We start from the raw sequence: 23,290 nt of genomic DNA, 5'->3' as shown, positions 1-23,290 counted from the left end.
AGGCTAACTTAAAATCAAGCTTATCTCGTGAGTGTTTTCGGCGACGATTGTCTTCAATAGACCTAAAGTGTCAAGTTGGCCGTGTGATTCAGACGTTGAAATTTGCAGCACTGAGAACCAAAGCCATTTCGGAGCACTTGGCCTTGCCGCATTAATAATAAAAAAATCTGATTCACGCTTGAAAACAACGAGCGCGAATGAAGCCCTGTCGATAAACTGCTTGATTTTAGCACGCTTCTTCTTTTTTTGGGAGACTGCGCCGAGCGTCGTCCATTTAGTCATACTTCAATTAAGTTAAATCTCGATCCACGCAAAATCGCCTTAGAGCCGTCAGCGTTTATAGATCGCTGCGTCAAGTATTGAACTTTTAATTGATACGGTAGTCTACGATCTCTGCTGATTCCCAGCTTCAAAATATTCAACAGAAGAGAAAAATGTAAATATCGATTTACATTTTGGAGCAAAGTAATCTTGTTAGAAACGATAGCTTTTCTCTCTCGATCACTTAAAAGTAATACATTTCGGCTGCATTTTCCGTGTAATGAATAATAAAAACAACTCCAACTTATAATAGATCGTTTCTTTGAGTCTGTGAAGCACTAATGCTTTTACGACCTCATTGTCGGTCATATTAATCGCGTTTGCTGCACAGCAAACGCACGAAAGCACCATTCTTACGAAGAAAAACTGAGAAGTCGAATTTTTTTATACGAGTCTCGGAGTAGTATACCACCATAACTTCACAGGCCTGAAGAATCAATGACTTTTCTGAGATTTATTCTCAGTCGTGCGAAAGTTACGCGAATGTAGGAGACTGTAAGCTTGTGGAGCCATTAGCGTATAGCGAATGACGATAAGACGAGAACGAAATCCACCATGAAAACTAGAGATTTATTTGGCATCGGTGTTATCCATCCGCACTTTTGGAGCTCGAGGGAATAACCGTTGTCTTCAATTCACTTGAGCTTAATCCCGTTTTCGGGGCAAGCAGGCGCTCTCGTTACTCCACGAGCTCGTGCTAAGTATATACGTATAATTGGTCTTCGGGATTGATCGTCCGTCGATGATTTACTATATGATTGCTATAAATTACGGAAGCGTTACTTTGAAACGAGACAAACGGCTGAAAAGCTCCGACTCCCGTTTCAGCGGCGGGTAGGCAATAATTTTCCGGACTTTATCCTCGCGGTCGCGCAGAACCAGCGTAATTCATCGTCGCAGTTCCCTTGGTTCGCGCGCATTCCAACGCGTTCCGGAACACAGTGCGATCTCGCGGAACTCGAAAAGGGGAAAAGAAACGAAAGAAACGGAAGAAACGAACGAGCGCATCGCCACGAAAAACAGGACGACGGAGAGAGCAGCTCGGCATCGGCCGCGCGCCCCTATACTAACCAAGTTTCGTCGGACGTTGTGCAATCGGAGAGTTGGGTCGGAGGGCGCGCGCGGAGAGAGGAGACAGGAGAGAGGAGAGAGAAGAGAGGAGAGAGCGCGAGGCACCTCGCGGGATTGCGCATGGAAAACAATAAAATTACGCCACTCGGTCCGCACTCCGGTCTGACTCCGGCGCGCGTGCATACCAACGAGCCGCGGCGGGCCCACCTCCGCAGTCCGCGCCAACGATAAGGAGCCGCGTAGCGCAAGCTGGGACGGTGGCCGCGGGGGCGCCACAGGACGCGCGAGCGGCGAGGGGCGAGCGGTGAGCGGCGAGCGGAGCGGCCGCCAGTCGCAGTCCCGCAGTCGCGGCGAAAATGTCACCTGGCGGCGAGCTGTCGCTGCCGCTGGCAGCGTCCCGGCGACGCTGGCGCGCGAGCCGCTCGTGACGCAACAGGTAGCACAGCAAGGTTATAGCAGTCGCGTAGGCGATCGCGCGCGCCTACTCGCCGCGGCACGCGCGATATATACTCATATATGGGCCTGCGGCGCGTCCGTGTGCGTGAGAGAGCGCGATAGCCCGCGAGCCATGCAGGAGCGCCGTCCGCAGGAGCAGCTGGAGCCGGCCGAGCTGGTGGGCCTGGTCGCCCGCTCGGCCGAGGGCACCGCCGCCAAGGGCATGCCGATCAAGGGCCACGAGGACCTGTGGGTGGACATACAGACCAACACCTTCCGCAACTGGGTAAACGAGCACCTGAAGCAGTCGCCGAGGAACTGTGCGCCGGTGATCGACCTGGCCGAGGATTTCCGCGACGGCACGCGGCTGTGCGCGCTCGTCGAGCTGCTCACCGGCAGGAGGCTGACCAAGTGGAACCCGAGCCCGGTCAACCAGCACCACTACTTGGAGAACGTGTCGACTGCGCTCAAGGCGGTCGAGGCCGACGGCGTTAAGCTGGTGAACATTGGTGAGTCCGCGGTTGCCGCGGTCGCTCGTAAATTGCCAAAGAGGGTTGTAAATCGTAGCCCGAGGGCAATTCGCGTCGGCGCGTTGCCGCGTTGCCGCGCGCTTTTTTCCCTTTTTGCGTAGAAGCGACAAGTGGCTTCGAGGAAGCGCTTTATGGTGTTTCCGAAGGGAGCTTTTTTATTTTTCAGCCACGCTCGAAATTATCGTCAATTTTCGCGAGCTCCTTTGCAGCGCCGGCACAGGGCTGCCTGCTTGTGTAAATGCGAACGATAACGATCGGTCGGGCTCGCTCGGCGTCTCTGACTCAGCGGCGAACGTTTCTTGGCGCAGGTAACACGGACATCGTGAACGGCAATCTGAAGCTGATCCTTGGCCTGATCTGGTCGCTGATAGTCAGATACCAAATAGGCAAATCCAAATTCCCGCCGAGGAAACTCATGCTCTCCTGGCTCAAGGTCGGTACGCGTGTCTCGTGTCTCGCGTCTCGCACGTTGTGCCACGGAAAATACAATCTCTCTCTCTCTCTCGCAGGCTGTCCTACCCGAGTGCAGAGTCAACAATTTCACGACCGACTGGAACTCCGGTGTATACTTGAGCGCGCTACTCGACTATTGCAGGCCTGGACTTTTTCCACACTGGAGGCAGCTCGATCATACCGACAAGTATGTTTTCATTTGTCCGACGCTATGGGCGCTCGGTGCCGTGCTACGGAAAACTAGCTCGGCGAGCAACGCGATTAAAATTAAGGTTGCGAGATAGCGAAAACCGTCTTTCGAAAATGACTCACGCGACGGCGAAGAAGAATTCCGTAATTGAATGACGCGCGTTTGGTCGTTCGATTGAGCCTTATTGGAGGCAATCGGCTCGGCACGGCTGCCGCGATCCACACACGCGAACGCCAGCCTGTCTGCCTGTTGCAGCGTGTACAACTGCCGGAAGGCGATGGAGATTGCGAAGCGCGAGTTCGACATCCCGATGGTGCTGCAGCCAGAGTACCTTGCCTCCGCCTACTTGGACGAGTTGTCGGGCATGACGTATCTGTCCTACTTCATGAAGGAAAACTCGCCGGGCTTCCACTCCACGCTGCGGTGGGTCAACTCGAAGATACCGTACCATCCGATACGAAACTTCACGGTGAGCTCGTCGTCCGCCTCGCCTCGCCTCGCCTCGCGGGGCTCGGCTCGACGCTGGAGTAACGTGGGCGCGTGGTCTTTTGCAGACGGACTGGAACGACGGCCGCGCACTGTGCAGCCTCGTGCGGAACCTCGGCGGACCGTCGCCGGCGTACGATAAGATCGAGACCAACCAAGCTTCGTGGGAGTACAACTTGCAAACTGGTGAGCGATCGAGCAATTTTCCGGTGTCGCTGTAGCCGGTCCGCGGCAAGGCGTCGCGGCCTCGAGGCCTCGACTCTCCCCGTAATTTTTGACCGACGAGCAGGCATCGACGGCGGCAAGAAGCTGGGCGTCGAGCCGCTGCTCAAAGCGAAGGACATGGCCGACCAGAACGTCGAGCATCTCGGCGTGATGGCATACGCGGCGTTCTTCCAGTGGGTCAGGCCGCGACCGCAGATCAACGAGCAGGTCTCGGTGCACGTGGACAGCACCTCGGCGAGGGTTTACCAGCCGGTGAGCGCGTCGTCGAATCAAATGACCAAACGGCTCGCGCGATCGCGATCGATAATCACTGGCTGTCGTCCGTTCGGCAGGCGCACTTCAAGCTCGAGCTCCTGTCGAAGGAGGTCAACACCCGAGAAGTGCGCAGCGAGGTGATGACGCCAAGCGGTCGAATCGATTGCCGACTGACGTGGAGCGGCCTCCATGGCAAAGGCACCTTCGTGCCCCAGGAACTCGGTATGCACAGGCTGATGGTATATAACGACGGCGAATTGTTGAGCGGCTGCCCTTACTACTTTCGCGTACACCCGCCACTCACCAAAATCAAATCGCCCGGCATGGACCCTTGCGCCATTGGCTCCATAGTCGAGGTTCTAGTCAATAGTTACGGTAAGCTCCCAGCAATGTCACTTCCAAGTGATCTAACAAAGTGATCGCGCGTAGTAATTGCTTGCGGTTTTTCAGGCACTAGTCACGAAGGCATAAGCGTAACGGCGTTGTCGCCGACGGGTCGATCACTCGCCTGTCCAGTACACGAGAACGGCGATGGTCTTCACGTCGCGACATTCCAACCGGATGAAACTGGCGAATGGAGCATCGCCATCACTCACAAGGGACAGCACATTCAAGGCGGTCCGTTCGCTTGCTTTGTGTTCGATCCGCACGGCGTGCAACTGTTGGACTTCGACGGTGCGATGCCCGGCCGGCCGTTTAGCTTCACCGTAGACGCGACGAGCACCGGTGGATTAGGCGAAATCGACATCGACATCGTTCACGACAAGCAATCGCTGCCGCGAACGGTCGCCGAATTGTCGCACATGAAGTACCGAGTTTCGTTCGTACCACGGGATTTCGGCAAGTACAGGGTTTACGTGTACTTCAACGGATCCGACGTTAGGGGCTCGCCATTCTCGTTGAGAGTTGGCTCGCAAAAGAGGCGCTCGCACGTGGACAGCTTCGACCGATCAGCAAGCTCGACTTTGGAAAGGAAAAGCGAGTCACCGTCGTACAAGAGCACCTACAATTTCGGCAGTCACAAGGCCCCCTCGCCTGGATGGCACGAAAAACCATCTTCGCCGATGAGTCCAAAGTCGCCGTTGTGGCACGACAGTCCGAAAGCTTCGTCGCCGTTGAACTCGAAACCACCACCGCCAGCAGCTTGGCACGACAAAGCTTCGTCGCCAATGGCCGCCAAGTCTCCAACCTGGCACGAGCCTAAAGCTTCGTCGCCTATGATAACCCGCTCGCCAACTTGGCACAACGAATCTTTGAACCACAAGGTTTCGAATCATAAAGCTTCGTCGCCTTTGAATTCTAAATCGCCAGCTTGGCACGAGCCTATGAGTAGCCATAAATCTTCGTCACCAGGATGGCACGATACACCAAGAACGGTGTATCAGTCGAAGTCGTCCAGTAGGAGTCCGGTGAATATGACTAGTACCGCGCAAACCTCGTTTAGTAAGAGTTCCAGCTCGAAATATGCCGAGGAATACAATGGCTTTCATCGGAGGGACTCAAAGGATAATGGCATCATCGATACCAGTAGTAATGTCAAAGGTGAATTGTTCGGTTCAATTTTTACGTAGCTCACGTATTTCGATTGCGTCCAAGTAACGAAAAATACAATTTTCTCTTTCAGTATCATCGATGATTGGAGGCGCGGCAAGGCGCGACTCGTGGGACGCCATCGCCAAAACGAAATCCTTATTATCTTACGGTAGCCTTGAATCCTTGGCCAACCTGACCAACAACGCCTCCATAACGGAGAGCTCAAACATCACCGAAACCATCGAAAAAACAACAAACAATTACCGCAGTACGCACAACTCTTCGGACGTCTATTCGTCTCTGAAAAAATTCTCAAGTTCCGAACGAACTTACTCTCCTATTAACGACGTCGTCGACTCGTCCGTGAATTCGCGGGGCATCTTGAAAACGACGAGTAGCAAATCGGCAAATAGCTTCGACTCGAAGAAAACGATGGATATACCGAGCAGTGCAACGACAATGACGACAACGACGATCGAAAAAAAGAAAGAATACGTTAGCAACGAATCCTCGCATTCCAAGAGAAGTCCTTACAATCAGGACGCCACGGTTACCGGTAGTGCTCTGCAAATGTTGCCCGTGCACAAACCTACGTCGTTTACGCTCAGTGCGAATCTGGATGCTAGTAAAATAGCGGTTATTGCGACCGGTACGTAGAAAATTTGTAGGATCGATATGGGTGATCGAAATTGTTAATTTGTCGTTTTTGCGCAGGACCGACTGGCAGGCCTGTCCCCGTACAGAAGTCAACGCTCAGGGGTCAGACTTACACGATAAATGCCGACCAAGTTGGCGAGCACAAGATCCAGATACTCTACAACGGACAGCATATCCAAGGCTCGCCGTTCAGGTACTAAAGAGAATCTCAAAGAATTTGGAATATTTCATAACAGCCTTTTATTAAATGTTGCGTTCGCCATCAGATCGCAAGCCTACGACTCGAAAGCCATTCAAGTAGGCGATATTCCCGACGGTGTTGTGAACGAGCCCGTCGAATTCGAAAGTGAGTTTCATTGCACCGAACCGTTCGTCGCCCGTCGAGTCAGCTGCTTTACTAATAAAGAGAAAAATCTGTTTTGCATAGTCGACGGCTCGAAGGCAGGCTCGGGTAATCTGGAAATCCTCGTGAACGGCGGTCACGTGACGTCGTTCGTGAAAACGCTCGGCAGTCAACGATTTCTCGCCTCGTTCGTACCGCACGAGGCAGTCGCTCACCTCGTCGAGATAACGTTCAACGGCGAGACTGTGCCAGGTAAGGTCACTGCACGCAGGCAACGAGCGAGATCTCTTCGCGGCCACGACCCACTGACCCCAATTCCCGTATCGCCGTTTCGCGCGGAACAAGACGCGCGCGCGCGTCCAATGACCTCGTTCGAGGCGAAAAATTTTGTTCGATTATTACGACGGCGCGCCAATTTGACCGCTCACACGCCTCATAATTAGCCCAGTAACACGCTTCTGTCCGACGAAAACTCGAGCGCTCTTCGTTTTTGCTTTTTTTACTCTTTCGTGTTGTCGCATAGTGCGCACGCGTTGCCCTATATACCTCTACCCTCTCACGAGTGTGCAGTGAGACTCCGATGCGAAAAAGCGTTTCGTTCCGTAATTACGAGAAGATTAATTATTCCCTCGCTGCGAGCATACTTCTCGTTACTTCGGTTACTCAATCGATCCTTAAACGCGCGAATGCCCGGAAAACCGTTTCGACTAATCGCCTCTTACATTACGGTACGCGGAACGTAATGCACAAATCGCTTACGCCTATTTGACCGGTAAGAATGCCTAGAATTCCTGTCGAATGTCTCTTTAATGTCCTCCGCATCGAGCGTTTAACGGGCAGGCCGCGCGGTGTGTGGCAAGCGAGCCGCAAGTATCGTGGAAATTTCGAACAGCACGCCTACCGCGGCGCGACGATCGGGGCCGCGGCGAGAGGGAAGAAGCTTCGCAGAAACGAAAAACTCGTTATCCACGTCGTGCGCGCACGCGGATGTACGCCTAATCTCTTGCGGCACTCTCGAAAAGCCCGATGAAAGTCGCGCGCGCGCGCGCGTGGAGGCACGAAACGCGCCGTAAAAGTATGCATATGTACGCTCTCGCGCGGCGCCCCGTTCCTCCGTTCGAACGTCCCCGCGCGGCCATGGTCTAACGGTTTTTTAAGGAGACAAAAGAATATTTCGCGTGATCCAATCGAGTCCATTGGTGCCTCTGGCGAGATATAAAAGAAAAATAAGAAACAGAACGTCCACGAAAATACACGCGAGACAAAATGGGAAATCTCGCTCGATCGAGCACAGAAGGAACACCAAAAAAATCTCGCGCCATAGGATTTACGAGCTGAGGCCCCGTGGCCCCGTAGCTCAGTGGTAGCGCACCCACACGTATACACGTCGAGGCTCCTCTCGGTAGACGTAATTACGAATAGCAGCGCTGAGGTGGCGCTGCTCGAAGCCAGAGAGAGAGAGAGAGAGAGAGAGAGAGAGAGAGAGAGAGAGAGAGAGAGAGAGAGAGAGGGAGAGAGATCGTGGGCCGCGGCAACGTAGCGGTAGCCCAGTGCTCTCGGGAAAATCGCGATTTGCTGACGTTTCTCCGTGTCTTTTACCCGCGGCTTAGTAATGCGTGAGTTCGATCGTTGAAAATCCGCGCTTGCTTGCTCGTGTGTGTGTGTGTGTGTGTGTGTGTGTCTGTCTTCGTGTTCGTCTCCGTGTTCGTCTCCGTGTTCGTCTCTGTGCTCGTCTCCGTGTTCGTGCCTTCGCTTTTTTTCGCGTTTTTTCAGAGTTGGTATCCGCGTACGGGGGGTTGCGAGATCGTTGCCTTGGAGGTGAGTTTCAGCGTGACACGTAGGTGTTACCATTACGGTGAATACGTTGGAGCGGAGTTTTGTATTCCATTATGGAAATTTGGCTATGGACGATGGTATCGGAATCCGCGAGATGCAATTTCTCATTGGAATTCCGTTGGCGTGTGTTGAGCAGGTTCACCGTGGAAAGTGGGCATAATGCCGAGTCCCAAGATGTCGGTGTTGGGGGACTCGGTGAGGCTCGTACCTGCCGGTAGTCCCGCGGTCTTCGAGCTGTCGGCACTTGGCTTCACCAGCAAAGAAATCCAAGTGCAGATCCTCAGTGAGTATACGATTGACGATGAGCGATTATTATTGTTACTGCGCGCTGCTATTTTTAGCCGCCACGACAAGCGCGAACTCCTCGATCGGTTTAGCTCGACTGGAGAACTTCCTTTTACAAGTTGAGTCGCTCGGAATGTGATCCAGTCGGAGATTTGCTGATAGAACGACTGAAACGACCTCGACGTAAATATTTTCTTGGCAAAAAATAAAAAAAGAAAAAAAGTGCAGATTTGCGCGGAAAAAAAATCGCTCAAGTGCAACAACGACGTCACAAGGTCGTCGAATGGAGCGTACGTCTCTCGCGATGAGTATAGACAACGCCAGCTGCGAAATGAAAAGGCCTCGAGCATAAAGCCGTGATGCATGTAGTTTTCGTGACCGCTCTCGCGCGACATTCCATTGCGCGCGCGAGCGAGGCGAGAAGACATCGCGAAGACGGACGATTTCTCGGCCTGAGCGTTCCCTTTCTCTCCTACAGCGCCATCGAAGCGTCAGATCGGCGCGCGAATCGAGGAAGAGCCGAGCCGCCCGGGCGACTTCCGCGTATCGTTCACGCCGCAAGAGGTCGGCAGTCACCTGGTGGAGGTCAGCATCGCCGGACAGAAGTTGCCAGCCGGTCCGCTCGTCGCCAAAGTCTACAACAGCGGGCTGATCAAAGTCACCGAGGTCCCTAGCGCCGTCGTCGGACACGCGTGCCAGTTCCGAGGTGAGTTTCCGATTTCGGCTGATTTTTTTTTACGTAACGAGCGCCTCCGCAGCCATGCGCTAACCCATCAAGTGTGCTATAAGGATTGCGTGCGCGCGGAGATGCAATAAATTCAACTATTTTTTCTTTTTCGCTACGTTGAAGCTTCCGTTACACATCGACATTTCCGATGTTACGATTTCGCGCGCAGAATAAGTTTCCAGATTGAAATTCACTCGAATGCATTCGATTTTTGTTCGGCCTACGTGATTTCAAATTATAGGGAACAATCTTTCTCGACGCAAGTGAGACTTGCACAATGAAACAATGTGATTTTGCCGACAAAAAAAGGCTAACAATTACATTTCCAGTTTCTATCTTGAAAATGAAGATGCATTATTCACAAGTTTTTACTCGATCCTCGGGACGGGAGAGTTAAAACGTGACGTCGCGTTAATTTTGGTAAGCCGTTCGTTTCCAAAAATTAAATCCTCGCTCATTCTTCGCAGTGGACGCAAGCGCAGCAGGTGACGGTCAGCTGGAAATCTCGATAAACGAGGGCGAAGTGCCAAACCACGTTCAAGTAATCGGTGGCGGAAGATGTTTGGTCTCCTTCACTCCGGAGTCCGCCAAACCGCACTACATCGACATAAAATTCAATGGGAAACCGGTGCCAGGCTGTCCATTCGTCTGCTTGGTGTCGGACACGTCTCGCGTCAGTCTGAACCTCTCTCATCTAGAACTGCTGCCAGTCGGCGAGCCCGCGAGCTTCCACATGTCGGTCGACGGCAGCGGCAGCGCCGAGCTCGCCGTGTCGGTTCGCGGACCGTCTAACGAGTTGCCGGTCAAGGTGACCGGCGACATTCACACCGGCTTCACCGCCGAGTTCACGCCGCGCGAAGTCGGCGTGCACGCGGTGAGCGTCGAGTACAATGGCCATCCTGTGAACGGCACCCCGTTCCTGGCGAAGGCGTTTGACGCCGAGCGCGTGGTCATTGGCTCGGTGGCGCGAGCGAGCGTCGGACAGGCGCAGCACTTCAGCGTCGACGCCTCGCAAGCCGGTGAGGGCAATCTGGAGATCACGATCTCGGCGAGGGGTCAGAACATACCGACCCAGGTGACACCACAAGGCAACGCAAGATTCAGCGTGGGCTTCGTGCCGTTCGAAGCCTGCGATCATCTCATCAACATCGCCTTCAACAAGAGGACTGTGCCCGGCTGTCCGATCGTCGCGAGGGTCGCGCCCGACGCCTCGGTCACCGTCAGTGGGCAGGCGCTTAGCTCTGCTCCGTTGGGCAGACCCAGTGCACTCACTATTAGCAATGTTATGGGGAGCTTGGAGGACCTGGAAGTTAACGTTGAAGGTTTGTTTTTTTGCGAACCTACGCTCGTCAGGATTTGTAACACAAAAGTCGGTGACTTACGAGATACCTTTAATCTCGTGACTGTTCTATTTTTCTTGATATCTACACGTCTGTATCATGTAATGAATTGTTATTACAAAATCACCTAAATCAAAACAGAGCTTTCACCTAAAAAAGCTCACTTTTGCACACTAATGAACAACAGTGTAAAATATGTCAATGTGTACACCTGTGTGTCCTTAACCAACTGTATTTTATTACTATTTCGATCAAATGTGTGTGCTTTTTTATTTTTATCTAGCTCACCAATAATGTACTACTATAACCGACTACTCTTCTACATATATGTGTGTTACTGGTAGAGTAGAGGAGTGATGGCCCCTACAGAGCAGTTTTTTCTCTCTGTCTGTTACAGGTCGGCCAGCTCTCAGACTTCGACACTACTAGACACCTTTTCTTCTTTTCCTCTTCTCACCTTACAATCTGTCCTCTAACTCAAAAGCTTTTTAATGCTGGCTCTTGTAAAATAAACAAAACACGGTGCTTGGGTATCATAACGATCTGCAATATAGCAACTTATTTTTATGCTTGAATTAATCCTGCGAAACTTTTAGTAATGCACTATATTGTCTCTCACACACTCAATACCATATTAACGAAACCTCTGTAGAAGTAAGCTTATATAAAATTAAGTCGACTCACTACCAGACATTAACCAAACGAAAAAAATCCAGGCACGCATCGAAAAATCTTGCAATTCTCATACGTGAAAAAAACTAGGTTTGCACGGGATAATTCCATTTCCTTTCTGTGCTGGTACTTGTGCCTCTCTCTCTCTCTCTCTCTCTCTCTCTGTCTCTCTCTCTTTCTCTGCCTCTCTCTCTTTCTCTGCCTCTCTCTCTTTCTCTGCCTCTCTCTCTTTCTCTGTCTCTCTCTCTCTCTGTCTCTCTTTCTCTGCCTCTCTCTCTTTCTCTGTCTCTCTCTCTCTCTTTCTCTCTCTCTTTCTCTCTCTCTTTCTCTCTCTCTCTCTCTCTCCCTCTCCCTCTCTCTCTCTCCCTCTCTCTCTCTCTCTCTGTATTTTGTTAATAACGTTGAGTGCTCTGAGGGTTAATACGAAAAAAGACACCTTAATCCAAAAAAGACCATTTGACCGAACATGATTAGGGCCCAACGGGCAGCCAGTGCCCGCCCAGGTTACCGACAACAAAGACACGACCTGCACCGTGTCGTTTACTCCGCGACTCGTTGGCGAACATCGAATATCCGTCAGTCATCGAAATCTGCCTGTACTAGGCAGTCCGTTCAACTGCAAGGTCTACGACGTGAACGCCATCAAGGTTAAAGATGCCAAGAAGGGTGTTACCGGTCTACCCGTCACCTTCCTCGGTAAGTTTCACGTGGAATTGGAAATGAGCGATGGCGCGCGACTTTCGATAGTCGGTTGAGTGCGTCGATCGTTTGGAGCGCATTGTTCTGCGAAGACGCTGGTCGATTATGGAATGCTATCGCGGTGATTGGGCATCAATGGAAAGTTCTCGAGGCGCGCGACGGTTTGACGCTTCGTTGACTTGCTTTTCGATCGTCTCCACCAAAAAAGTACTTCGGTCTGCAACAGTCGATCGCAATTAACATTCAAATTACCCATCCTTCACGATTGTTCACCACAGTGGAAACCAGCCAAGCCGGACCAGGTAACCTGGAGGTGACGGTGAATGGCGGTCGCGTGACGACCTCGGCACAAGCGCAAGGGCCACACACCTATGCCATCAGCTTCACACCGCGCGAGCCGATCGTTCACACCGTCGATCTACGCTTCAACGGCGAGAACGTCCCTGGAAGTCCGTTTAGCTGCCAGGTAAGTCTATTACGTGCTTACTAATTGCATATCGAGCGTTCTTCATCCAACGTATAACTGTTTTTCGTCACGGCGGATGTACTAACTGGTGGTCTGAGCTTGAGAATTGAATAATTATGAAATGTCAAGTAGACATTTGACAATTTATTCCTTCTCTTACGATATGCTGTCAATTTTTTTTTTTAATTATCCGGCGACGAAGAGAAAAACTGGACGCCACTCGATAATTAGACTGCTTACAAAGATAAAACCAATCTCATTCGTAATTTTTCTAACATTGAACGTTGTTCCAGGTGAACGACACTGCAAAGGTCCTCGTAAGCGAGGCACTGGAGAAAGTGTCTGTGAACCGAACGGCAAGTTTCAATATCGAGGCGGACGCTCGGCCAACCGTTGATATGCTCGCACCGACTCGTGAAAGCTTACCCGTGGTGATCGAGCAGACTGGACCGTGTTCTTACAGCGCTGAGTTTACTCCTAAGGATGTTGGTGAGTCGATTGACTGAAAATACCGTACGTCCGTTTTTTTCGTATAGTTTCTTATTATAATTATTTACGAAATTTATAGGCGATCACAGCGTTCAAGTGAAGCTGAACGGCTCTCACGTGCAAGGCAGTCCTTTCCTCGTGAAAGCTTACAATGCCAACCAAGTGAAAGTCACCGATATCAACAGCGGAGTCGTCGGCAAACCCGTCTTCTTCAGCAGTAAGTCATTTCACCCTCCGAATCTTCACCACCGTCGTCTTGGAATTTTCATTAAAACTGTTTCTCTACAGTAAACGCAAGTCAAGCAGGCGCCGGAAATTTGGAAATAATCGTCGCAGTCAACGGCAAGAACGTCCCTAACTTCGTTCAGAGCGAAGGCAACGCCAAATTCCGCGTCAACTTCAAACCCCAAGAGGCAGCAATGCACAGTCTAAGCGTACGTTTCAATGGAGAACCAGTTCCAGGATCACCGTTCAGTTGCCAAGTGGTCGGAATAGGCCAAACTCTCATTTCCGGTCATAATTTGAAAATGGCCGCGGTTAAGCAACCCATCAGTTTTGTGGTCGATCCACAGGCGCCATCGTGCAAGTGCGACGTCGTCGTGACACCCCCGTCGAATATTGCCTTACCCATTACCATCGAGCCGATGGATAATAAGTACAAAATTAGTTTCACGCCCACTGAAGTTGGCAGGCATAATATCGGCATACTAATCGATGGCGAACCTATAAAAGGTTCACCGTTTGCTTGTAATGTCTACGATGTTACGAAGGTACGTAAATTCGAATGAAAACTGCGTAATTGCAAAATTCTACGTTAAAAATATAATCGCGAATTGCAGGTTCACGTATCCGGTCTACGAGAAGCTTTGCTCGGTCAAGCGACCACTTTCACAGTCGACGCAGCTCAAGCTGGTGAAGGAACGCTCGAGCTGGTAGTCAGCACGGAGAACAACACAGTGAAGGCCGAAGTAGTTGCTTGCGCTCGTGGCTTATACGACGTGACGTTCGTGCCACAGACGGCGAGTGCACACTACGTTAATATTAGTTTCAACGACGACAACGTTCCTGGTTCGCCGTTCAAGTGTCCGATCATCGAAAGTATTTTAGATGGGCCGTCGATGGTTAGAGTGGGTAATACGGCTTATATGGATTTGGATATGGTGGGCCTGAGTGGATCAGTTACCGCTGAAGTTAAAGGTTTGTATTTTAGTTGCTCAAACTATATGAAATCGCATCGAGGGATGTACAAATAGACGTTAATGGCTTTTTCTGTAGGTCCCGATGGCGTTATAATTCCATCCAATTTAACGAAAATCGACACGAACCTCCACCGCGTTAAAATTCGAGCGAGACAAGTAGGTGTATACAACGTCGTGTTCACGCAAGGTCCAAAAGTCATCAGCTCGCAGTCGCTGCAAGTGTTCGACCCAAGCAAAGTTATCGTTCAGGAGATATCCGACGCGATTTGCCACCGTCCTGGTACTATTTTCGGTGAGTATATTATTATTCTCGAACAAAATCTTGGAAAATATTCCACAATGTTATTGTCGGGTATTTTACAGTGATTGTGCCGAAAGAAGCTGGACCAGGCAAGCTTTCCGTAAACGTGCGTTCCGGTGGCACTGATGTTGATAGTGTCGTTCGCGAGAAAGACAATAGTGTTTACGAAATCATCTTCCATCCTACACGTACAGCTCCTCATCGCGTACATATTAAATACAACGATGTTCATATTCAAGGTATGCATATTCCTCTTGTTTCATTCAATTATTGAACGATACTGATAATATTATCGAACTTTGTAGAAAGTCCCTTAGAAATCGCAGTGCGAGGTCCAACAGGCGGCCGAGAAGTGACAGCTAGTGGTCTTGGACTTTACCAATCGTGTATCGGCAAGATCACATCGTTCTCGATAGAGACACTTGGTCGACCAGGCAAAGAATTTGACGTTGTGATTAGTAGTCCACAAGGCAATGCTGTTCCTGTGCGTTGCTATCAGCATCGCGATGGTAATCTGTTGGCCGAGTTCACAACAAATTCTATCGGTAAGTTTTATAATTCATAAACAGATGTGCATGTGGAATACTTGTAAAATGTTCCTTTTTAATTTTTAGGTATGTACAAAATCGACGTTCTCCATGGCGCGAAACCTGTACTTAGTTCGCCGTTCTTCTGCCAGGCATTCGACCCGAGCAAAATAAAATTGCAAGAGCTGGGACCTGCCACTATTTCCGTCCACGATCATTTTGCTTTGAAAAGTAAGCAATTTATATTAATTGTAATTTTAACCATGGATCTCTTATTCGACGAAAAAAACTATAATTCACTTAGTTAAAATTGAATTTGTAATCAATTCGAAAATACTTGAAGCATTTGCCTGTCTCGCATTAAGCGTCTGTTTTTCGCAATGGCACAAAGAATTCTAGTGTCTCGTCGCGCGCGCACACACACACACACGCACATTCGTTGAAACTCGAGCTTACAACATGGAAATCGCGAAAAAATCGATAGAACTAGAATAGATACAGAATTTCACAGCGCGTGGGTCGACGTGTACAAAGAGAAAGTTCGCTCGGCTGCATAAAAGGGAGGGGCTGAACTCAAGGCTGCAACTTACCTCTCTCTCGCTTGTATCATTCCAGTAATCAAATCAGAAGCAGGCATTGCGGAACTAGACGTAACAGCAACCTCGCCACTCGGCCAAGAGTTACCCTTGCAGGTGACACCGCTGAACGACGGGGCTGAGATGATCGAATTCGCACCGAATATCGCTGGATCGTACGAGATAAGCGTGAGTTACGGCGGACATCCTGTGCCTGGAAGTCCACTAGTTTGCGTTGTCGAAGCTGCTGGACAAGCAAGAGCGAAAGGTCAAGGATTGATTAATGGGCACGTTTCTAAACCGGCGTATTTCATGGTGACTGGGAGTCGAACTCCGCCGGCTGTCAGAGTTGATGGGCCTGATAGCGTGGCTAAACCAAATGTTGAAGCTGGCGCTAATCCCGGCACTTGGAATGTTAGCTACGTGCCGACGGAACCCGGTGTTTTTGACGTAAGGGTTAGTTGTGCTGGACAACAGCTCCCTGGAAGCCCTTGGCACCCGAAGATCATTGATACGCGTAATTTGAGAGTAATTGGTAAGTAAAAAATTTGTATTCGTTTAAATGTTAATTTACGCGAATAATTATAACATTTATTCAGGAAATACACTAAATAAAATATTTTTTATGTTCGCTTAAAAAGCCTAAACGAATCTTAATTAATACTTTGTAACAACGTTTTAGAAATGAAATTTAACGTAACCTTCGATAATAAAAAATTACATTAACGTCTATCACACTGCTCTGAACTATGAATTTCAAAAATTATTTTTATTGTATCTATATAATGTACGCCAATCATAGGATGTCTTTTTAAGCAGTCAGTCTAACATTAACGTCATCTTTCCAGGTGGCTGGAACGCGCTGTGCGACGATCTCGGTCGTTTGAAACTGGGCCCTGGCAGTAAAATTAGCTTCGATACAGCAGAAGCAGGACCGGGCGAATTGAGCGGCAACATTGCCGATCAGCCATTAATATTTGAAGCGACTACCAGCAACAGACTAAAACTCGCGATGCCTCAAGTGCCAGCCGGCGAACACAACATTGAGATTTTGTTCAATGGCATTCTCTTTCCCGGCGCGCCCAAGTTGGCGGTCGTTCCTGAAATCGAGGTAACTGCACCGCGTACATTTGCGTGATGTTGTTGCTACTGGCTTCGCTCCATCGAAAGCAAATTGCTCCTTAGCGGCACTACGATTTCACGACGAATACCTAAACAACAATGTCTCTGGTTGCCTGTCGAACAGTCGTCAGTCGCGCAAGACGCAACCCGAGTGATGCTTCGGGGTCGTGGCTTGTCAGCAGCGAAATGCGGCGAGCAAGTGAGCTTCACAATCGATGGTTCGCAAGCCGGCACCGGGACACCACAAGTACAAATCTTCTCGCCGACCAGCGAAGTCGACGTGGTATTGCAACATCTCGGCAACAGCGTGTACCGCGCGAGCTACACGCCCTTTACGGCCGACCCATTGCTCATGACTGTCTCGTGGAACGGCAGGCAGCTGAAGGGATGTCCCCTACAGATCAGCGTATCCAGTGCTGCTGATGCGACTAGGGTGGTTTGCTCGGGGCAGGGTCTGAAGTACGGGGTGGTCGGACAGGAGATCAAGAGTTTCATCGATACGAGGCGCGCGGGACCAGGTGAGTTATTGGCGAAGCTACTCTTGCAATGAGATTTTTCGGGGATTAGGCAAATGCGCATTATTGATCCTCAACGGGACTGCTTCTCGCCTAATTGAAATGTCATTGAGATGGCTGAATTATTTTATTGCAGGGGACAGTGTTACTGTCATACTTGTTATTGATATATTGCCCGCAACTATTTCGTTACATCATATTTCAATTTTGTATCACATTTGGAATCCACTTTTTAAATAAGTTCGGAGTAGAAAATGATGGTGAAAGTTGTAACGTACGTGTTTACTTAGGCCCCGGTCCCATAGGTACGTACGGATGCGGACGGATACGGACGCGAATCGCAACTCTAGTAACATCACTAAAAATATCTAGTTCGATTATTTAGTACCAACACTACCGGTAGTGAGCAAAAGTGACTGTTGTTTAAAACTGTAGCGCCGAACGTACCACATTTAATGTAACGCCTATCTAACCTTTACATTATTGCAGTCTATAAGATGGCAAATGATAGAGAATTGATAGACTTTCAACTACAATTAGTGGAATTAGGCCTTAACTTTATGGAAGTACTTGAATATATGAGAAGAAGAAGAAAATATATATAAATGATATGTATTAATCATCCCAAAAACTTTTTTTACATTAGCATACTCATCAATAAGCAATATTCATGAAAATTTGAAAAGTAAATTGTAGACCTGACATTTGAACATTAAATGTGGTACGTTCGGCCCTACAGTTTTAAACAACAGTCACTTTTACTCACTACCGGTAGTGTTGGTACTAAATAATCGAACTAGATATTTTTAGTGATGTTACTACAGTTGCGATTCGCGTCCGTATCCGTCCGCATCCGTACGTACCTATGGGACCGGCGTCTTAAACGCAAAGTTTGTAAATCAAAAATAACCAATTTCAATTCAATCGTTGGATTTATATTGACGTTCCATTTATATTGTTGAGTAAAGATTGACTACAAAACTATTATATCACGGCACGGATAAGCACAATACTCTTTGTTCGCTTACATTTATATATCATTCAGTACCATTGCCAACAACTATTCATTGCTGATTGTTGGAGAAAGACTCGTGATCTGATCAAACTGTATACTCGCTGTTCGGGGAATATTTGTAGAACCTATAACAATCCTAATCAACCTAAACAAGGTCCATGGAGAAATTTCGTCTAGGCTTCTCTCCAATTATTTTCCTAAAACATAAATAAGTTGCCCGAAAAAATTATCCTCGACAAATATTCATACCTAGAATACGACAAATCAATCTTGGAATGTTTTGGAAAAAACAAATAGCGTTTCTTAGGGCAGGTTGGTTATAAGGTGCGATACAACTTTGGTATTTCATCGTGAATGTAAACATAAATAATAACTAGAAAATACAGTTAGTTTTTTCATTTTTTTCGCGAAGAAACAACTGCTCAAAACATTCTAAGATTAGTTTGTGGCATTCTCGGTATGAATATTTGTCGAAGATAATCTTTTCGAACCCAACCCCCTTTGATTTATATTTTAGGCAAACGGTTGGTGATAAGTAGCGACGAAATTTCTCCATTGTCTGTATATCTATGGATATCGTTGGGGGGGGGGGGGGGGGTTAAGGAATTTTTTAATTTTTTATTTTCTTATTGATGAACAACATTTTATAGTCCACCTTCGTTTTGTAGTGTTACCGATAATGCTTTTCTATTAAATACGAAAAATAAAATACTTTTTTCTTATAAATAAAATGTTATAAAATATTATAACTTCCTAGAGTAAAATTGACAAACGATTAATTGGCACGAAATATTTCAAACGATATAATGATAAATTTGATCATTTTGGAATAATGGGCAGAATTTTAAGCATATAATTTTTTTAAACACCCATTTGTTCTTGCAATATTACATTACCCAACTAGTGCAGGAAAACAGATTCTTGTCTTGTATGAGGTTTACACTCGAGCGAAGTGAGGGTAAATTAACACGAGACGAGAATCTCTGTCGAACATTTTTCGAAACGACATTGGGGAAACGCGAATTTGAGCACATGTTTATGGCCGAGTCATACTTTCTGCATGTCGTGTAATATTATAAGTATATGAAATTTCTTAAAATATAAAACAAAATTTTTTAAGTCTCCACATTTAGACAAATATTCTAAGTATGGCGAAATTTCTAATTGTTAGAAATGTATTCTTCGCAACAATACGTTTTTATTTTTAAAAAAAACCTCGATTATTTTAATTTTACAATAACAAAAATTCGACTTGATAATTTTGGAAACGCTAAAACATTTTTTACGGCTTAATTATGAAGGAAGCTGTAAAAACTTGTCAAATATTAGGTATTTATTAAATTGATAGTTTTTATTTCTTAAATGGAAAAAAAATATATATTCTACTAAACGTGAGAAATTTATCTTCATAATGACGCTAATTTGGCAACTTTTGCGTCCAGTAAAATCGCTGCTTTTTCCGTCGATAAAATGAAAATGAACCGTGAAAAGCTAGCAACGAATATAAAATAATAATACATTTGCAAATCCTTCAGGCGAGTTGACAGCTCATTGCGTCGGACCGCACAAAGTAGCGTACTGCGAGTTGTACGACCACGGTGACGCGACTTTCACGCTGAACGTCAAACCGCAAGAGGCAGGCAGGCATGCAATGACAATCAAGTATGCAGGCGAGCACGTGCCTGGCTCACCCTTCACTCTCAAAGTATCTGGCGCACCTGATGCTTCCAAGGTAAATTACCATACTCCGCGTTACGTGATTTCAGGAAGCTTCTCGCGTGCATTGTTCGCGAAGAATGGCATGCATTCCGGGCAAGAAAACGAAAGGGCATCAAGGCAGAGAGGCTGACTAATTTAACGTTCTTATTCGTCACTGATTGCCTCAATCATCGCTTTAAGCTTATTTGTAGTTTATTTATTTATTGAAGGTGCCGCGAGGAACGGCCATTCGTCAATGTAAATTAAGTATGTCCGCTCGAGGCAAAAATGTTGAGGGACGATAATGGTGCGAACGGGCTGCCAGTAAGTCACGCCTGAATTTTCCGCGCAGGTGCGAGTCTACGGCCCAGGCATCGAGCACGGCGTGCTAGCGACGTTCCAGTCGCGTTTCATCTGCGACACTCGCGGCGCCGGAGCAGGTCAACTGACCGTGAGGGTGCGCGGACCGAAAGGTGCTTTCCGCGTCGAGATGCAGCGAGAAACGCAGAAGGACAGAATAATACTGTGCCGCTACGATCCCACTGAGCCCGGAGACTATAGGGTCGAGGTCAGGTGGGCAGGTGTGCTGGTACCTGGCTCGCCATTCCCCGTCAAAATCGTCGACACCCAGGATGAACTGCTCATGCTCACACAGGTATACGCGCTTATTCGTCGAGGGAAAGTTTTTGAGGGTCGAAAGGCTTCTTTTGAGGTAAAACGACTGATTTAGAAAAAGAACGGTTTTTTTTTCGCAAGAAAGGGTTGAATCGTAGCGTATTACGGTTTTTACATTGTCGCGTATGAGAATATTACAAGAGCAAAACGGTTTTATGAGTCCGTTATGTTTTCGTAAAATCTCGCGTCTTTAGGTGTATAACGACAAAGGAGATTCTTCTTTTGATGTTACAGGGCGCAGACACTTGCACGACAAGCCATCACACACTTACGTCATGGAGAGGATCCCAGGCTATACTATAAAAATGTTTTTTATGGGATTAACGTTATTATTATTTTTTATGAAGAGATTATTGACTAATAATATATATGAGTTTATTTTTATGTCGTACATTTAACTTGTATAAACATTTTTTAATAAATGAATCTCACTTATTTGTGTTAAAAAAAATTAACATTTGAATTTTATTATTCTTCTATGATTTTACCGGCATTCTTTAAAATATGAAGAAATGGAAGGAAAGAAATCTCTAATCAAGAGAGAAAGTTAAAACTGAATCGATATAAATGTTCACATTTGTACCACGATTCTTTTTTTTCATTTATTTTCTCTTTATTAAAAAAAAGTCCGATCGATTACGCTGTTTCCTACATTCCCGAAATCTTGACAGTCCTGAATGGACAATAGGCGGCGTGAAAATTTGAAAAGCGATTCGTCTTCGAAGTAGCTTTCACGAGTCAAATTCGAATCGTCGAGAGCGAAATCACCACGCGTGCACATACAAAAAGCCAATCCACTAATGAATATCGTGTATAGCCGAGGCTGGGGCGTAATTTCATTAAACTGAAACGTTATTTCACTCTCTCTCTCTCTCTCTCTCTCTCTCTCTCTCTCTCTCTCTCTCTCTCTCTCTCTCTCTCTCTCCACTCTATCACGCCGCAGAACACTTTACAATCCGACGGTAATAGTTGTTTCAGTCCATCAAATTCTCCCCGACACACACAGCTGCTACTCCCGTATGATTTTTTTTTAATTCCACTCAAAACACTTGTCGTGCGTCCGCAATTGAAATGTACGGCGTGCCGCGAAGCGTCACGCCGACGATTACATGGGGTGCGTTTCAGACTCCCTTTAAAATAGGTTTTGACTTTTTTCATCTTCGACTCGTCTGCGTGTTTCCGCGTCCCTATTGTACATGTACGACTCGACGTCCGCGTGGACAATCGCCGGTCACGCTTTAATTTGGTTTTTGGCCATTTTAGACGTACGCGTTGGCCGCGCGGTAAAAGGAAGAATAAAAAAGTGCCCTTTTCCCTCGAGCGACGACCCACCGACGCGCGGATTGATTTTAAAAGGCTGGCTTGAGAGTTTGGAAACTCGAATGCCGCGCTTATCGAATCCAAGGCGGAATGCACGATGAATTCAAATTGATAAGATTTTAAAAGACCGTTAATGGTTCGTTTCTGGATAAATATCAAATAGGAAATTTACGTTTGAATGATATTTGTCTGCGTTTGCTCCTCTTAATTTTTCAATGTGTCATGTTCGTTCAAGGATTTTTATCAAATAAAAATAAACGTAGACGTCGCCACAGTTTTCCGATGAAAGATGCGCAATGTGCGCAACTCACCCGCTTTCTCAAGCATCATCACGTGATGTACCGCCGGTCTTTCGTTGACTCAAGTGTAAAGTTATTAGACTCGGTTTGCGACCTCCTAGCACGAAACGTCATTGTACGAGCCACAAGAATGCCGATGATATCGTAAAACCAATTGTTGCGTGCAGTTGGTTCTGCGATATACGCGATCGATTTCTTCCGTCGAGTTGATTGTAAGTAAAGCCCACCATTAACGGAATCATATATTGCGCGCATTTAAATCGTCGAACAAACACATCGTCGACCTCATGGAAAAAAAGGGGACCCAGACACCAGCCCGCATCCACGGCTTATTGCGCTGACTAACGCGAAAGCGACGACTCCCGAGCACGAGAAAAAAGTGCCGGTCCCCGAGTTGCCAGAAAAAAAAAGAAAAAAAAAGAAAAGAAAGAGAAGAGAGCAGCGCGTTCGTCTCTCGCGTGGCGAGGAAAAAAAGCCTCCGAAGAAAGCAAAAAAACAACAACGAGCGAGCGGAGTGCGCGGCACGCGTGCGAACAAAAGGCCGCCGCGGAGAGCGCGCGACGTCACTTTGTCAAATTTACAAGGGCAAACATTAAGGCCGGGCTGGATAGCCCCACGGCGACGATAACAATAACGCGGTCCACCCGTGTAAAGCGATACGCGCTGACCAACAAATCGTAAAGCACCCAACTGTCGATACTGACCCTCGCGTGTCCGATTGCACGCGCGATGGTCGCGTGTTTGTCTTGCGTGCGCTCGAGCTAATGCCGCGAGTGACCGCGTGTTTACGCGGGGAGCCGAGTGCCTCTCGTTGCGCGCGCAAAAGGGTTGGCGAGGCGCGTGCGAAGCGCTCCACTTGTGCGCGCATACGCTCGATTCGCAGTCCTCGGCTGACCGCTCGCGCCGCCGTTTCGGCGACGAATCTTACGCTCGATACTCTCTCTCTCTCTCTCTCTCTCTGCCACTCACCCGGAAATCTTTGTCTTTGCGCTTCTGGAATCGCGGAGCCGCAAGAGTCGATTCAATTGTCG

At 48.0% G+C, this 23,290-nt stretch overlaps 1 protein-coding gene across 1 annotated transcript; it reads left to right on the top strand.

Annotated features, from left to right (window-relative positions):
- Nucleotides 1-1,723: 1,723 nt before the first annotated feature.
- LOC131673899 (filamin-A) lies at nucleotides 1,724-21,079 on the top strand. The gene is made up of 31 exons (XM_058952266.1): nucleotides 1,724-2,336; nucleotides 2,666-2,790; nucleotides 2,867-2,997; nucleotides 3,256-3,469; nucleotides 3,555-3,672; nucleotides 3,776-3,963; nucleotides 4,044-4,341; nucleotides 4,417-5,508; nucleotides 5,591-6,148; nucleotides 6,214-6,349; nucleotides 6,423-6,502; nucleotides 6,584-6,751; nucleotides 8,472-8,618; nucleotides 9,099-9,326; nucleotides 9,815-10,669; nucleotides 11,834-12,055; nucleotides 12,337-12,524; nucleotides 12,818-13,013; nucleotides 13,093-13,230; nucleotides 13,302-13,783; nucleotides 13,853-14,210; nucleotides 14,289-14,504; nucleotides 14,576-14,752; nucleotides 14,819-15,058; nucleotides 15,128-15,271; nucleotides 15,656-16,150; nucleotides 16,464-16,726; nucleotides 16,862-17,255; nucleotides 19,803-19,999; nucleotides 20,318-20,620; nucleotides 20,875-21,079. The coding sequence occupies exons 1-31, from the start codon at nucleotides 1,961-1,963 to the stop codon at nucleotides 20,941-20,943; spliced, it is 8,796 nt and encodes a 2,931-aa protein (XP_058808249.1). The 5' UTR covers nucleotides 1,724-1,960; the 3' UTR covers nucleotides 20,944-21,079.
- The last annotated feature ends 2,211 nt before the right edge of the window (nucleotides 21,080-23,290 follow it).

Source organism: Phymastichus coffea, unplaced genomic scaffold, assembly GCF_024137745.1.
Source record: "Phymastichus coffea isolate CEN01 unplaced genomic scaffold, Cenicafe_Pcof_1.1 PCOF00203, whole genome shotgun sequence".
Classification (NCBI taxonomy): Eukaryota; Metazoa; Arthropoda; class Insecta; order Hymenoptera; family Eulophidae; genus Phymastichus; species Phymastichus coffea.
This window is presented reverse-complemented; position numbering and strand designations above follow the sequence as displayed.

What these genes read in the sequence shown, in the direction of transcription:
- LOC131673899 (XM_058952266.1), top strand. Translation starts at nt 1,961, where the DNA reads ATGCAGGAGCGCCGTCCGCAGGAGCAGCTGGAGCCGGCCGAGCTGGTG. An exon ending in ACACGCGTGCCAGTTCCGAG is followed by an intron (nt 9,327 to 9,814) that starts GTGAGTTTCCGA and finishes CATTCTTCGCAG; the next exon opens with TGGACGCAAGCGCAGCAGGT. An exon ending in GTTTACTCCTAAGGATGTTG is followed by an intron (nt 13,014 to 13,092) that starts GTGAGTCGATTG and finishes CGAAATTTATAG; the next exon opens with GCGATCACAGCGTTCAAGTG.